The sequence below is a fragment of the Anolis carolinensis genome, chromosome 2, assembly GCF_035594765.1.
Source record: "Anolis carolinensis isolate JA03-04 chromosome 2, rAnoCar3.1.pri, whole genome shotgun sequence".
Taxonomy (NCBI): domain Eukaryota; kingdom Metazoa; phylum Chordata; class Lepidosauria; order Squamata; family Dactyloidae; genus Anolis; species Anolis carolinensis.
In genome coordinates this window covers 113,046,189-113,059,799 of record NC_085842.1, presented here as the reverse complement: position 1 = coordinate 113,059,799, position 13,611 = coordinate 113,046,189, and the positions used below count along the sequence as shown (strand labels likewise).

The 13,611-nt window shown below is 45.1% G+C and overlaps 1 protein-coding gene across 11 annotated transcripts in view; it reads right to left on the bottom strand.

Annotated features, from left to right (window-relative positions):
* The window catches only part of LOC107983185 (uncharacterized), a 263,915-nt gene that overhangs the window by 180,749 nt on the left and 69,555 nt on the right, over positions 1 to 13,611 (bottom strand). For all 11 annotated transcript variants that reach the window (XR_010002771.1, XR_010002772.1, XR_010002773.1 and 8 more), the window contains 3 exons: positions 13,399 to 13,514; positions 11,206 to 11,321; positions 7,808 to 8,017 (listed from right to left, as the gene is read on the bottom strand). Coding sequence is in view for 8 of the 11 variants with exons in the window: in XM_062970409.1 (XP_062826479.1) it covers positions 7,808 to 8,017; positions 11,206 to 11,321; positions 13,399 to 13,514 (442 nt within the window). In the remaining 3 variants the exon portion in view is untranslated. The remainder of the gene's footprint in view (positions 1 to 7,807; positions 8,018 to 11,205; positions 11,322 to 13,398; positions 13,515 to 13,611) is intronic.

Below are 13,611 nucleotides of genomic sequence, written 5' to 3'. Positions count from 1 at the left end.
GAGAGAGCACGAGGTTCCAGCCCGGCGTAGGCAGTTGAGAGAGGTAAGGTCCGGGTGAAGGATCTGGCCGTTTTCCCTGGAGAGAAGATGTGGTAGGGACGGAAGAGGGCGAAAGGTTCCTCTGGAGAGGTGAAGGAGGGCTGGGTACCACGGCTGACGGGGCCAGGCCGGTGCTATGAGGATCGCCGTGACCGGGATCGAAAGGAGCCTCTCGAGGACCTTCGGTATCAGAGGGAAAGGAGGGAAGAGGTAGAGCGGTTCCGCTGACCAGTCTAGAAGAAAGGCGTCTCCTAGGCAGCCGGGGAAGGAGTCCAGGGGGAGTCTCGCCCCGTAGCGGGACAGTTGAGCGTTCTGGGGGGAGGCAAAGAGATCCAGAGTAGGCTGCCCCCAGTCGAGGAATAGGGTGTGGAGAACCTCGGGATCGAGCTTCCACTCGTGGGAGGAGGTTGTCATTCTGCTCAGAGCATCCGCCAAGTCATTCTGGGCTCCCGGAAGGTGAGTCGCGGAGATCTGGACCTCGTGGGCTATGCACCAGAGCCAAACGCGGGAGGAGAGGAGCATCAGTTTCCTCGATCCCGTACCGCCCTGCTTGTTGATGTAGAAGACTGCCACTGTGTTGTCCGATTGGATGAAAATGGACTTGCGGCAGATCAGACGAGAGAAGGCTTTTAGGGCTTTGAAGATAGCGAGAAGTTCTAGAAAGTTTATGTGGTTGGCCCTTTCGGAGGGGGACCAGAGGTCTTGGACTGTCAGACCGTTCATGTGGGCTCCCCAAGCGTAGTTGGGAGGAGTCCGTGGTTATGGTTATTGAGGGGTACGCCGGGTGGAAGGGCAGACCCCTGCACACATTTCGGTGAGACATCCACCAGGAGAGGGATTGACGAACGTGAAGCGGTATCGACAGAAACTTCGAGTTGTGATGGTAGAACGGCTTTAAAGTGTCTATGAACCACCTTTGTAGAGTCCGAAGGTGCAGTCTGGCAAAGGGGGTAGTGAGGACTGTGGAGGCCATGTGACCCAGAAGAACTTGGATGGATCGAGCTCAGACCCTCCGGGTGGATCGACACAGTATGATTTGGTGACGGAGGGCTAGAAATCTGTCGAGTGGCAACGACACGGACTGTGCGACGGAGTCGAAGAGAGCGCCGATGAAGCGAATTTCCTTCGACGGGGTGAGGTGCGACTTCTCGGCATTGAGTTGGAGACCGAGAGAGTTCAAGAGCTGCAGAGTGAAGTCGACGTGGCGTTTGAGAAGAACAGGGTCGGGCCTGACCAGAAGCCAGTCGTCTAGATAAGGAAAGACAGTGATCCTTTGTAGCCTCAGATGGGCGGCCACGACAGCAATGACCTTGGTGAAGACCCTCGGCGCTGTGACGAGACCGAAGGGTAAAACGGTAAATTGATAAGTTTGATCGAGAACCTTGAAGCAGAGGAAGCGTCTGTGAGCCTTCCTTATTGCTACGTGGAAGTAAGCGTCTCGTAAGTCTATGGAGACAAAGTAATCTCCCCGCTGCAGCATCGGAAGGATAGAGGCAATAGAGACCATCCTGAATTTGGATGGGCGAATGAAGACGTTGAGTGCCCGTAAGTCTAGGATGGGACGTAGCCCGCCTCCTCTTTTCAGGACCGTGAAGTATCTGGAAAAGAAGCTTTGAGGGTCCTGTGCGGATGGAGAAGGCCGACTAGCCCCCTTGGCAAGGAGGGCATCGATTTCGGCTAGGATCTCTCGAGAAGGGGTGGAAAGAAGAACGTGGCCTGTGGGTGGAAGTTCTTTGAATTCTAAGGCATAGCCTTCTCGGACAATACAGAGAACCCAAGCATCTGAAGTGATAGATTCCCATTGGCTGTAGAAAGGAGCTAAGCGGTCGGCAAAGACACAGAGGTTTGGAGGCGGAGTGGACCTTGCAGTGGTAGCGGAGAAGAAGGTTTGGCAAGAAAGTATGGCGTCAGGTACGCCGGTGTGCCTGCGGAGGAGCAGGAGTAGTTCAGCCCCGTTGCTTCTGCGGGTGAGCCGCTCAACGGGGTTGGTGGTGGCTTTGATTGTTCGAGCCCGAGGGGCGTCTAAAAGATTGGTGCCGGAAAGATTGCGGCGGGAAACGTCGAAAACGATGAGAGAACCAGCGAGTGCGTTGCACCTGAGGTTGGTTGACGCCACATTTCGACGCAAGAACCTTAAAGTCATGGTTTGATTTAAGTTTGTCGTCAGTACCAGAGTTGAAGAGGCCCAACGTGTCAAAAGGAAGATCTTCAATAACTTGTCTGGATGAGGAGGACAAACCGGATGACCTCAGCCAGGCGTGGCGACGGATGGCGATCGCATGGGCAATCATCTTACCCGCTGTGTCACCAGTATGCTTTGCCATCCGGACTTGATTATGGGCCAGTGAATCGGCCTCCTATTGGAGGGTGGTAAGGACGGAGCGATCTTCGTCCGACAGTTTGGCAAAAAATGGTTGGGCTTTTTCCCAGATAATCTGCTGGTAAGCGCCCATGCAGGCTCCGTAGTTTGCCATTCAACAAAGTAAAAGGGCCCCCGAGTACAGCTTTCGACCAACCGCGTCGAAACGTTTTCCTTCCCTATCGGCCGGTGCATTAGATTGGCGGCCGGAGGATTGAGAGGCCTTGACGACCATAGAATTAGGGTCAGGGTGGTGCTTTAGCCATTCCAGGGAATCGTTGTCGGTACGGTACCAAGTTTCGATTCTCTTCGAGGTCGGGGATATAGACGATGGAGTTTTCCAGGAGGCTTGAATGACATCCAGGAGGTAAGGCAAAAAGGGCAACAGCATGGCCGGCGGAGCTTGGGCTTGAACCCTTTTGAAGACCGGGTCAGACACAGATTTGGAGGTTTGCTTGATCTCCATACCCAGGGCATCGGCCATTCTGACCATTTGATCAGAGAAGGCACGGATATTGTCTGTCGACGAAGGAGGGTCCGCCTCATACGCATCGTGAGGAGGAGAAAGATCCAGGCCGAGAGAGACCACTGAGGCTGAGAGGGCAGAGTCTGGGCGTTCAATGTCTATATCATCCTCCTCAGCCCCTTGAGGGGACTGAGGGGGAGAAGAGAGTACAGTCTCAGGAGGAGGCATAGCCTCACGGGAAGAAACGGCCGGTGGCCGAGAGTCTTTGGAGGCCGAGGCTTGGGCCGCCCGGGCCAAGCGGGCCGTCTGTCTGCCACGCTCCGGTGTCGAGGTCGGAGGGAAGAGCTCCTGGCACGAGGGATGACGTGGCGCGGAGGGTTCAGGCACTGGCACCCTTACCACCGTTTGGGTGGAGTGATGGGGTGAGTCTTGCAGCTCGCCGTCAGAAAGGGGCTCCGGAGAAGATTGAGAAACATCTCGAGGCTGCTGGGCTGGCACAATCGGCGGGGACTTCCTCGAAGAAGTTGCAGAGGAGGAAGGGGCATCTCTCCTCGAGGAGGCTGAGGAGGAGGAGCGTTGAGTCAGCCGCTTTTTAGTCGGCGGTTGTTTGGAGGTAACCCTCATGGATTTGCCTGGTGTTGGAGGAACCACAGCTGAGTCAGATTGCTCTTGACGAGATTCCTCGTGAGCCCTCTTAAAGGCGATTTTGATTGCAGAGGACGACGGAGGGGAACCGATGCGGGACCGGACCGAGGTTATCGAAGCCAGAGAGCTCGACGTCGAGGAAGGACCCACCTTCCCGGAACGGGTCGACACAGTGGCCGTCGTCACTGTACACGGTGGCTTAGTAGGCCTAGCGGCCTTAGAAGCCCTAGACGCCCTGGACGAGACTGAGGGGGCTTTAGCCGCCAGTGCTGACATTGCTCTCGGAACTGGTGTCGACGATGCTCCCGACGTCGACGGAGTTGGTTCTGGAGCGAGAGATATCTCGTAGAACGCCGCTCTAAGCCTAGCGGCTCTGGTCTTTCTGGCCTGAGCCGTGAGAGCTAGGCAGAAGCGGCAGGTACCGACCACATGGGCCTCTCCAAGGCAAAAGAGGCACTTGGCGTGGCCGTCGGAGTCAGGAATTTTAGCAGCGCACTGCGTGCAGCGTTTGAAGCGCGTAGTAGACATGCGAAAGAGTCTGAAGTGAAACTTGCGGCGCAAAAAAAGGAACTGGAGAGCGGACGCCCGGGGCTGCCTTATATGCCCCTTGGGAAGGGGGGCGTGGCTACCGCCAAAAATTTGAACTTCAGCTTGGAAGAGTTTTCCGTTGGAACCTGCGCAGGCGCAGTCTCTCCATTAGTGTGCATTCACAGAGTACACGAAGAAAAAGAAATAATTACTGTGGTAATCCAGTCCAACCCAATTCTGCCATGGAGGACACAATCCAAGCACGCCCAACAGATGGCCAGTCAGCCTCTCAATTATTATTATAATAAAAAGAAGAATATCATACAATCCTAAGGTTAGCAGATACCCCTAAGGATCATCCAGTTCAACTTCCTTATATCATGCAGGAGGACACAATCCAACTACTCCTGACAGATGGCCATCTAATATCTGCACAATAATAATACACATCGAATCATAGCATCAAACAGTTAGGAGACACCCCTAAAGGCCATCCAGTCCAACCCAATTCTGCCATTCAGGACACAATCCAAGCACTCCTGACAAATGGCCATCCAGCCTCTACATAATAATGATGAAGATAGTAGTAATAATAATAATAATAATAATAATAATAATAATAATAGAAGCATAGAATCCAAGAGTTTGGAGAGACCTCTAAGGGCCATCTAGCCCAACCCTTTCTACTATGCAGCAGGACACAATCCAAGCATTCACAACACATGGACAACGTATAAATACTATACAATACTACACAGGGACATAGACCCCCTCTACCCTCACCACTTTCACAGTACACAAACAACCAAATGCATACTAAACATAAAGACAACCATACAACAGACATTCAATACCACCACTACCTCAACAAGTTCTTACCAACACCACCAGCAACGCCACGGCAACGCCACAGCAACGCGTGGTCGGGCACAGCTAGTATGTTTATAAGTTAAATGTGCCTATGTTGATTTATTTTATTGTGTACTACTGGGCTTGGTCCCTATGTGAGCTGCTCAGAGTCCCTACGGGGAGATGGGGTGGGATACAAGAATAAAGTTATTGTTGTTGTTGTTGTTGTTGTTGTTGTTGTTGTATTACAAGAGAAGAAAAATACGCTATCTTCTCCACACCATGCATATTTTTATAAAGCTCTCTTATGGCCCTCCATTTACTTGCCTTTTTTCTAGGCTAAAAAGCTATGCAGTGAGATTTTTCCTCACATGGAAGATCTGCATAGTATTTTGATAACTTAGATTACCCTTTCTGGTGAAAACCTGAGTGGAGGGGAAATCAGTCCTTATAACATGTATGGTAAAAATAGGACCAGAGCCAAGGCCTGGTCCTATTTTGCAACACTCTTGAAACAAACTGAGATAAAATTTGTCAGAATAAAATTTTCTAGACTTTAGATTCATGGAGTCAACAAACATTAACTCAAATGTGTCATTAAGTTTCATAGTAATATACTAATGTAGTAATAAAATGATGCAAGTAACCCCTGCTGGGTCCCTGTGGGCGGTGGTCATAAGGGGTCCAGCTACATGTGTGATGACTCATGGGCCATGTAGTCCCGTTCCTAGCACTGTTGTGACAGATGAAGAGGAAAACTTAGGTTTCCCACCGTTTCAGCCAGAATTGGAGCTTTTTCAGCCAGAATTTGAGCCCTTGCACCTGCAGGAGATTTGCCTTCCAGAAGTCTGCCAAACAAGCCTTGAGCCGAAATCTCCCCCATTTTCTCGCCGTGATTATTATAAACAACAGAAAGGCGCTCAGGAGGCGTCTCGCAGGAGCGCTAGGATTGCTGCCAGGCATTCAGCTGATTAAGCCTGCTTCCCATGGGAAACTTTAGGGAGTCATGCATCTGGACACAGAGAATGGCTTTCGGTTCTGGTTCCCCAGAGAATTGTTCTTTGGCGGGAAAACGAGACCCTATTTAGGTGTTTTGCCCACGTAGGAGTCTTGCGGAGTCAATTCGTCAGCTTCGGGAGTAGGTTGTGTGTGGACTACGCTACTCCCGCGTTCAAGTCCTTTGTTCCCGTTTCCAGCCTTGCCTTGCTTCCCAAGACCTTGCCTTGCTCCACGGACCTTGCCTTGCCTTCCGGACCTCGCCACGAATTTACCACGGATCCTGTTCTTGCTCCTCGTCTCTTGTTGCCTTGTATTAAGCCTAGTGTTCCAAGAATCAAGTTTACTTCCTAGCCTTGCTTAAGTTTCATGGACTAAAGGACCTTGTCATCTCCCCTCACTTTGCTTGGCAAAGTGAGTGTTTCGGTTACTGGATTAGAACTTTGGACCTTAATATTTCATATTGGACATTGTTTCTTTGGACTAATTTTGACCTTTCCTGAAAGGTCTACTTCTGGACTATTTTCTACACTTGTTTTTATTAACTTTATATACTCCTACAATAAAGATATTAGATAGATTCTGGCCTCTGTGTATGGTTATTGGTGCTCTGCAGCCTGGGTCCTGACAACATGGCAGCTACATAGTCTGCTATCTGTTGCCTGTGATGCGAATTGAGCAATAGGGAGGGGGCTTTCCTGTACTTCATAAGGATAGAACATCATCAACAGCACATCAGCAATAAGTAATCCAACAACAAATAACTTTCTGAACCGCAAAACATGGTAAGTTATGATCTGTTCTGGGAAGTCAGAGTAAGAAGTAGTCCAGCTACTTTCATTAAAATATTGATAATCAAAGTTGTAGTAAAGGCATTAGCCAGTTATGTCTGGCATACAGAGATGGATCAAGACACGATGCTGTATTTTTGTATCCAATTATGTATTTTACAGGTAGAGAAAGCTGCCATTCCTTGCTCTCCCTCTGTCTGTAGATCTCCATGGTACCAAAACCCTGGTTTCTCAGACAGGTGAAACAGAATGTATGGTAGTTAAAATGAGGAGTCATTGTTGATTCTGACAGAAAGCAACAGTATCTAAGAAAATAACATCACAAGACAGAAACACAGATATGGTTTTCTCTCTTATCATATTAGAAATTTAAGAGTGTGAGAGAGTCAGAAGGTCCTGTCCTTGTCTGAAGACAACATAATTCTAAAGGATGACAAAACAGCCATTGATCCAGACTTATTGATGCACGTCAACTGATGATTGGGTGTGTGTGTGTGTGAAGGGTGGGGCTGAGGGAAGATATAAGGAAAAGAGGCTGAGCAGAGGGAGAAGGGAGATGGAAGTCTGTTGGATCTGTCTGTAACATGACGACAATAAAGCATTGTCGTGAGTACTTTAACAGCTTGCTGGCTCACAGCAGAGGAAAAGCCTTTTAATCATGCATTCCAAAGTTTATGCCATGCCTCTGCCAAAGGAAGAGGAAAAAACTTCCACAATAAGGATATCAACTGCTATTAGTTTTAACAGTTATATAATATAGTATCATAAGAAGTATGTTCTTGAATGCTAGAGAACGTAACAGGAAACATTACTGCATTCATGTCTTATCAGTGAGATTAGTTTCCATAACTAATTTAGTACTGTATGACAATGATGCTGAACTAGACAATCTTTGATCTGAGCCATCAAATATCTTCCAAAAGAGATCATGAAAAAGATATAAGAAAATGTTAAGAATAAAATATAAATACATAGTGTACAGTTTTTTTTTTAAAAAAACCAATTACATTAAAATATGAATATGCATATATAGTCAGATAAATGTAACCTCTTAAATCATTTTTGTAAATATTTTTACAAAATATATTTATACAAAGCATTTTGATGATCTTCATTTCAAGTATATGGACATACCTCGTCTCACAAATGAAGTTGCAGTTTCATCATAAGAAATAATTATATTAATGCCTTTTGTTCTTCTGAAGTATTGGTAATCCTGCACTATCCCTGTGCAGTTTGGTTGCTTTAAGCAGTCGAGTAGAGCACTGGACAGAGTAGTATAAAATACTGGTTCTAATGGTCCAGACAAAAATTGATCAGTATAGACATCAAAAAGGTCATTCTCTGAGTAGGAGAGGAAAAAAGAAAAATCTTAAATTTGCACTCTAGCACAAAAATGCATGTGTTGAGCTATTGCTGGCAGCTCCCTGGGATCAGTCAATACGAACATTAATATTTTAGGTTAAAAAAAAATTGCAAGTAGACAGCAAAGAGACGGTTGGAACACAGGAGGGTGAAGCATAGTTTGTAAGCACATATTTTAATAGAACCATTCTTATGAATCAGAATTGGAAGAAAGCCTAAATATTACGTAGTCCAACCCTTTGCATGCAGGAATATACAATCAAAGCACTCCTAAAAAGTGGTCATCCAGCCTTGGTTCAAAACTGCCAGAGAAGATTCCACCATGCTCCGAGGCAATATTCTACTGCTGAACAGTTCTTATATTCAGAAACTTCTTTCTAATGTTTAGGTGCAATCTTTTTTTCCTGTAGTTTCAATCTGATCCTTTCATATGTACTGTTTGCAAGAAAGGGGTTACCCATCCTGTATCACTGCTTTTCCTTTTTTCTGCTTAAGTGTATATACTACCTTACTTAGGAAGAAGTGTAGTAAGGTACTAGTAAGTAAGTACAAGTTTATTTTTAACTCGCCCTATCTACCCGAAGAGACTCTTTTGACCTGTTGAAATTCGTTTTATTAGTTTTGGCCCAGCTCTATAATCTGTTAAGGTCATTTTGGGTTCTGATCCTTTCCTCCTGGGTATTAGCTATCACTCCCAATTTGGTGTCATCTATCAATTTGATAAGCATGCCTTTTATTTTGTCACCCAAGTCATTGATAAAGATGTTGAAGAGTACTGAGCCAAGGACAGAACCCTGTGGCAGCCTACTGGTAAATATGGGGATGCAGAGGAGTCATTGGTAAACATTGGTGGATTGACCAGTAACAAATCCAACTAACATTAGACTTGTCTAGCTCACTGATTATCTTTGGCTGAACTGAAGCAAGACTCACTGAATAAGTCTGGCATAGTATGTTGTTCAAGGGATGCAGGCTATAACTGCGGTGAACAGGCCAAGCACTGTGATAAAAATAGGACATCTTAATGGGACCTCACAAGGAAAAAATTAAGAAACTGTTGGTGAGTTAATCAGGAGGTAGAAATTAGCCTTTGTAAGGCCAGAAAGAGACATCTACATCAGTACCAACATTTTACTATAAACTGTTTCATCTGTTCCCAAATCCAATATGGCTCCCCAAGAACCCTTTCGCTCACTAAGACCAAAAAGACTGATCAGCAGTTTCTGCATGTTTTAGAAGATGACACTTTACCAAAGTTAACAATTGCTTCTAGGAAGAGACAATGTGCTTCCAGTCTTGGGTCTTGAGGAGGAAATAAAGAAACCGTTAAGCTATCATTGTCTAAGAATGATTAGCATCCATTTGTGTATAGCTGAACACTTCCATCTATGTATATAAAAGGGTAATGAAATTTCAGCCTAGGACAAAACAACAAAACTACACATCCCAGAAACACTAAACTTGGCAGCACAACCCCTCATCCATGCCTCTATGTTCATACAACAAAAAGAAAAGAAAAATTAAGTCCTAATTAGAGGGAGGGGAATCATTGTTTTTATCCAATTGCTGCCAGTTAGAAGTCTAAGCTCCGCCCACTTGGTCTCCTAGCAACCCACTCAGCCCAGGGGACAGGCAGAGTTAGGCCTCACTTAGGCCTTTTCCACACTGCCTATAAAATACAGATTATCTGAACTGGATTATATGGCAGTGTAGACTCAAGGCCCTTCCACACAGCTATATAACCCATTTATAATGGACTCAATGTCAAGGGAAAACCTTTAGCCTTTACCTTAACTACTACCAATTCCTCAATACTTTATTTCCCATACCACCATACTTTGCCACAGCAACGCGTGGCCGGGCACAGCTAGTAATATCCTAAAGCCTTTCCTCTATATCAGGATTCTAAGAATTATCATGACCTGTTGGGAGTTTTTGGAAGATTAGTTCCCAGAGTTGGTTTTTATGTTCACCCTTGTGGGGCCCCAAATCTTTCTGGATCAGCAAGAACAGTTGGGAGTTACAAACTGAAATTTGATGTGTATAAGGTAAAGGTAAAGGTTTCCCCTGACGTTAAGTCCAGTCATGTCTGACTCTGGGGGTTGGTGCATTTCTAAGCCGAAGAGCCGGCATTGTCTGTAGACACCTCCAAGGTCATGTGGCCGGCATGACTGCATGGAGCGCCGTTACCTTCCCGCCGGAGCAGTACCTACTGATCTACTCACATTGGCATGTTTTCAAACTGCTAGGTTGGCAGAAGCTGGAGCTAACAACGGCCGCTCCTGCCGCTCCTGGGGTTTGAACCTGGGACCTTTTGGTCTGCAAGTTCAGCAGCTCAGTGCTTTAACACACTTTGCCACCGGGGCTCCTTGATGTGTATAGAAGAATGGAAAACTGCCAGCAGGCTTCCTCCCTTATTAGTTTTTATGCAACCAAGATTTTCCTTTTGTCTTTAATTTAAATGAGCGCAGGCATTAAAGAATCCAAAAACAACCCAGCTCCTAGAAAGGGGTCAAGTTACCCTTTGTTTGGAATGCATGCCCATGTTCCGATTCTTAATCCAGATCTGGCAGTTGACTGCTACTGGAATAGCCTGAGCACTGAGGCTTGCGTCGGCCATGAAGGCAGAAACCTTTAGAAATTTATTAATGCTTCATTTCAATTTAGTAATGCAACTGGGAACATCTTTAAATAGTCCTCTAACTAGTTAAGGATAGATGCTTTCTCCATAATGGAGATAGCTGAAGTTATTCTAATAATTCAGAAGAAAGTCTCACATGCTTTCTGAAGCACTTTTTCACATTTTCTGCATAGACAGGAGAAAACCAGTGTGAGGAAAGACACAACTACAAAGAGAACTTTTACTTCTCTCATATGTCTGGAAAATTATAGAAATTTCTCAGACAGGATGGATTTGCCCTCTAGATGGCAAACTAGCTCCAAACCTACCCCACAAAGACATACATTATGATGAGGAACTCCTCTTCTTATTAATAACTTGTCTAATCCAGAAAACTGTACCAAGGTGCATGTTTTTCTTTCACATATCATCCTTGGTTTGCATATGTGAAGAACGATGCACATGAAACCTTCCATCCTTTCATATATAAAGAACATCTTATCATCATTAAACCAAGAACAACAAAAACGTTTTGAAGGGAACTTACCTTCCTTCCTCTTACAAATCCATTTGTGTTTTTTATCACATTCAAGCCTCAAAGCAGCATGGCTAACTGAGTCAAGGCCCACACATCGTCCAAACGGGCTTCCAGCCAATCTTAACCTAAATACAAAAACTATTGACCGATGAATGGCAAAAATATTTTAGCTATAGGAAAGGTACTCACTTGCACATATGTTGTAATAGCCCTTACTGTAAAGACACAGTCTCAAAGTAAAGTTATGCAACTGTCAAAGTTTTCCAAGTCAGACACATTGTGAGTGTTGCATGTGAGTGAAGCGATAGCCATAGGGAAATTCTAGTCATTCCTATCCCTGTGGTACACCTAGAGCCTCTTATAGATGAGGAGCTGCCCACAACGAGATGGCAGATATGTGAGAGATGCTGACCTATAATTTATTTCCTAGAACAGAGGTAGACTGTGGGTGTTTTTCCTCTTCCATTGGCAGAGGCATGACATAAGCTTGGGAATACATGATTAACAGTCTTTTCCTCTGTTGTGAGTAAGTTAAACAAAATATAATAGCCTTCAAACAGAAGCCAACAAGCTGTTAAAAGTACTCACAATAATCCTTTATTATCTTGCATCACATTCAGATCCTATGTTTCCTGAACATGTAAGGAAGTGCAAATATCCTCCTCCAGGGCCAAAAACTGGGGGTCCTTCCGCACTGCCCCTATATCCCAGGATCTGATCCCAGATTATCTGTTTATCCCAGATTATCTGTCGGCGGGGACTCATATATTCCAGTTTAAAGCAGGTAATCTGGGATCAGATTCTGGGATAAAGGGTAGTGTGGAAGGGCCCTGAGTTCCAACCCAGAATGAGGATATTTGACATTAGATTCCCATTCCCCTAGTCCCTGCAGAAACTTCTGTGTCCATTATTTCTATAACAACAGAGCAATGAAAGGTGGCAAGATCAGGAGAGAACTAGAAGTAGAAGACCATTTGTTGGCTGACAAGACTCCTGACAGGGTGGGGTGGGACATTTAGCCCATACGGAATGACTAAATGATTGCTCTTCCAAAGAAAATACTGTGAGAAAACCACCAAAAAACCAACAAACTACAAATTTGCACCAGCAAGAGAATATTGCTTTATCCTAGATTCTACCCTGTCAACACAAGTGAGGGAGTGCTTTAATCTAAGAGCCTCTGCAGAATCCATAACTTTCTGCAGCTAATAGCAAAACTGTTATAAAAAATCAGCCCTATGTCTTTGGTTCTATGTCTTTAGTTTTAGAACTGCACTCCTATCAATGCAAGCTACATATACAATATCCATATACACAGGCAACAATTTCCTACCATATTTATGATCAGAAGAAGAAATACATACTCCCCTAGCAAAAATTCAAAGCTATGTAATATTTATACCTGTTGGCCAGACCAAGTATTGCATTTTGCGGTAAAGTGAATGAAATAATCACAATCTTTGCTGTAGCTGGATGCATTTCTTGCAACACAAAGGAAAACAACATGAGCCACACCAAAACAAGGGAAAGCAAAGAGAAATATATATGAGTTATACAATGGTTAAAAGTGTGTCTCAGAACAGGCAATTTGGAACTAGAGATATGAGCTGAAATTCTGCATGGCAGTTATGAATGTATAACTTAGGCCCCATCTACACTAACCATTTAATGCAGTTTCAAATCGGCATTGAAGAAAGCGATTTCACTGTGCTTATGATTACAGAAGAAATCCTGAAACCAGTTGGAGGCCCAGATGGCCATTACACAAACCACTGATGCTCATTAAGGGCTTTCTTCTACATGTTTTCATGGGGATCTGTTGTCTGGCTACCACAGTTTGAAACTAACTTTGAACTGCATTAAATAGTCAATGTAGATGTGGCCCTAGTTTTCTATTCAGAGTCCCCATGTAGCTCCTTATTTAGGGAGTATGAAAGTCCCACAATCCTCCACTGAATGGGCAGCAGGTGCTACAATGAAGGGGGGAGGGTCTGTTCCTCTGTTGACTGGTAAATAACGGGCTGATGGACCCCCTTCCTCCGCAGTAAACAGTGTCTGGCAGGTAGGGAGGGGGAGCGCAATAGGGGGTATGCTTTTGCCTGTCATGTCGGAGATTGCTCATGCTGTTTTCTAGAAAATAGCCTCCATTGGATGAGTTTAAATTTTCCATTGCCAAGTTTAAATAACAATAATGAACTGTACCTGTTTAATTCTTTAGCTGCTGATTTCATGTCTGACCAAACCCATCTAGATTTTTGTTTCCTGCTATTCAATCCTGTCCACAAAATTCCCGATGCATTTAAAGAAAATATCCACTCCTGTCAAAATAAATGAGAGAATAAATTATTTGAGAATGCAAAAAATATTGTGGGCTATATTTAAGAGGAATGAACTTGCAAAACCCTTTCTGAGTAC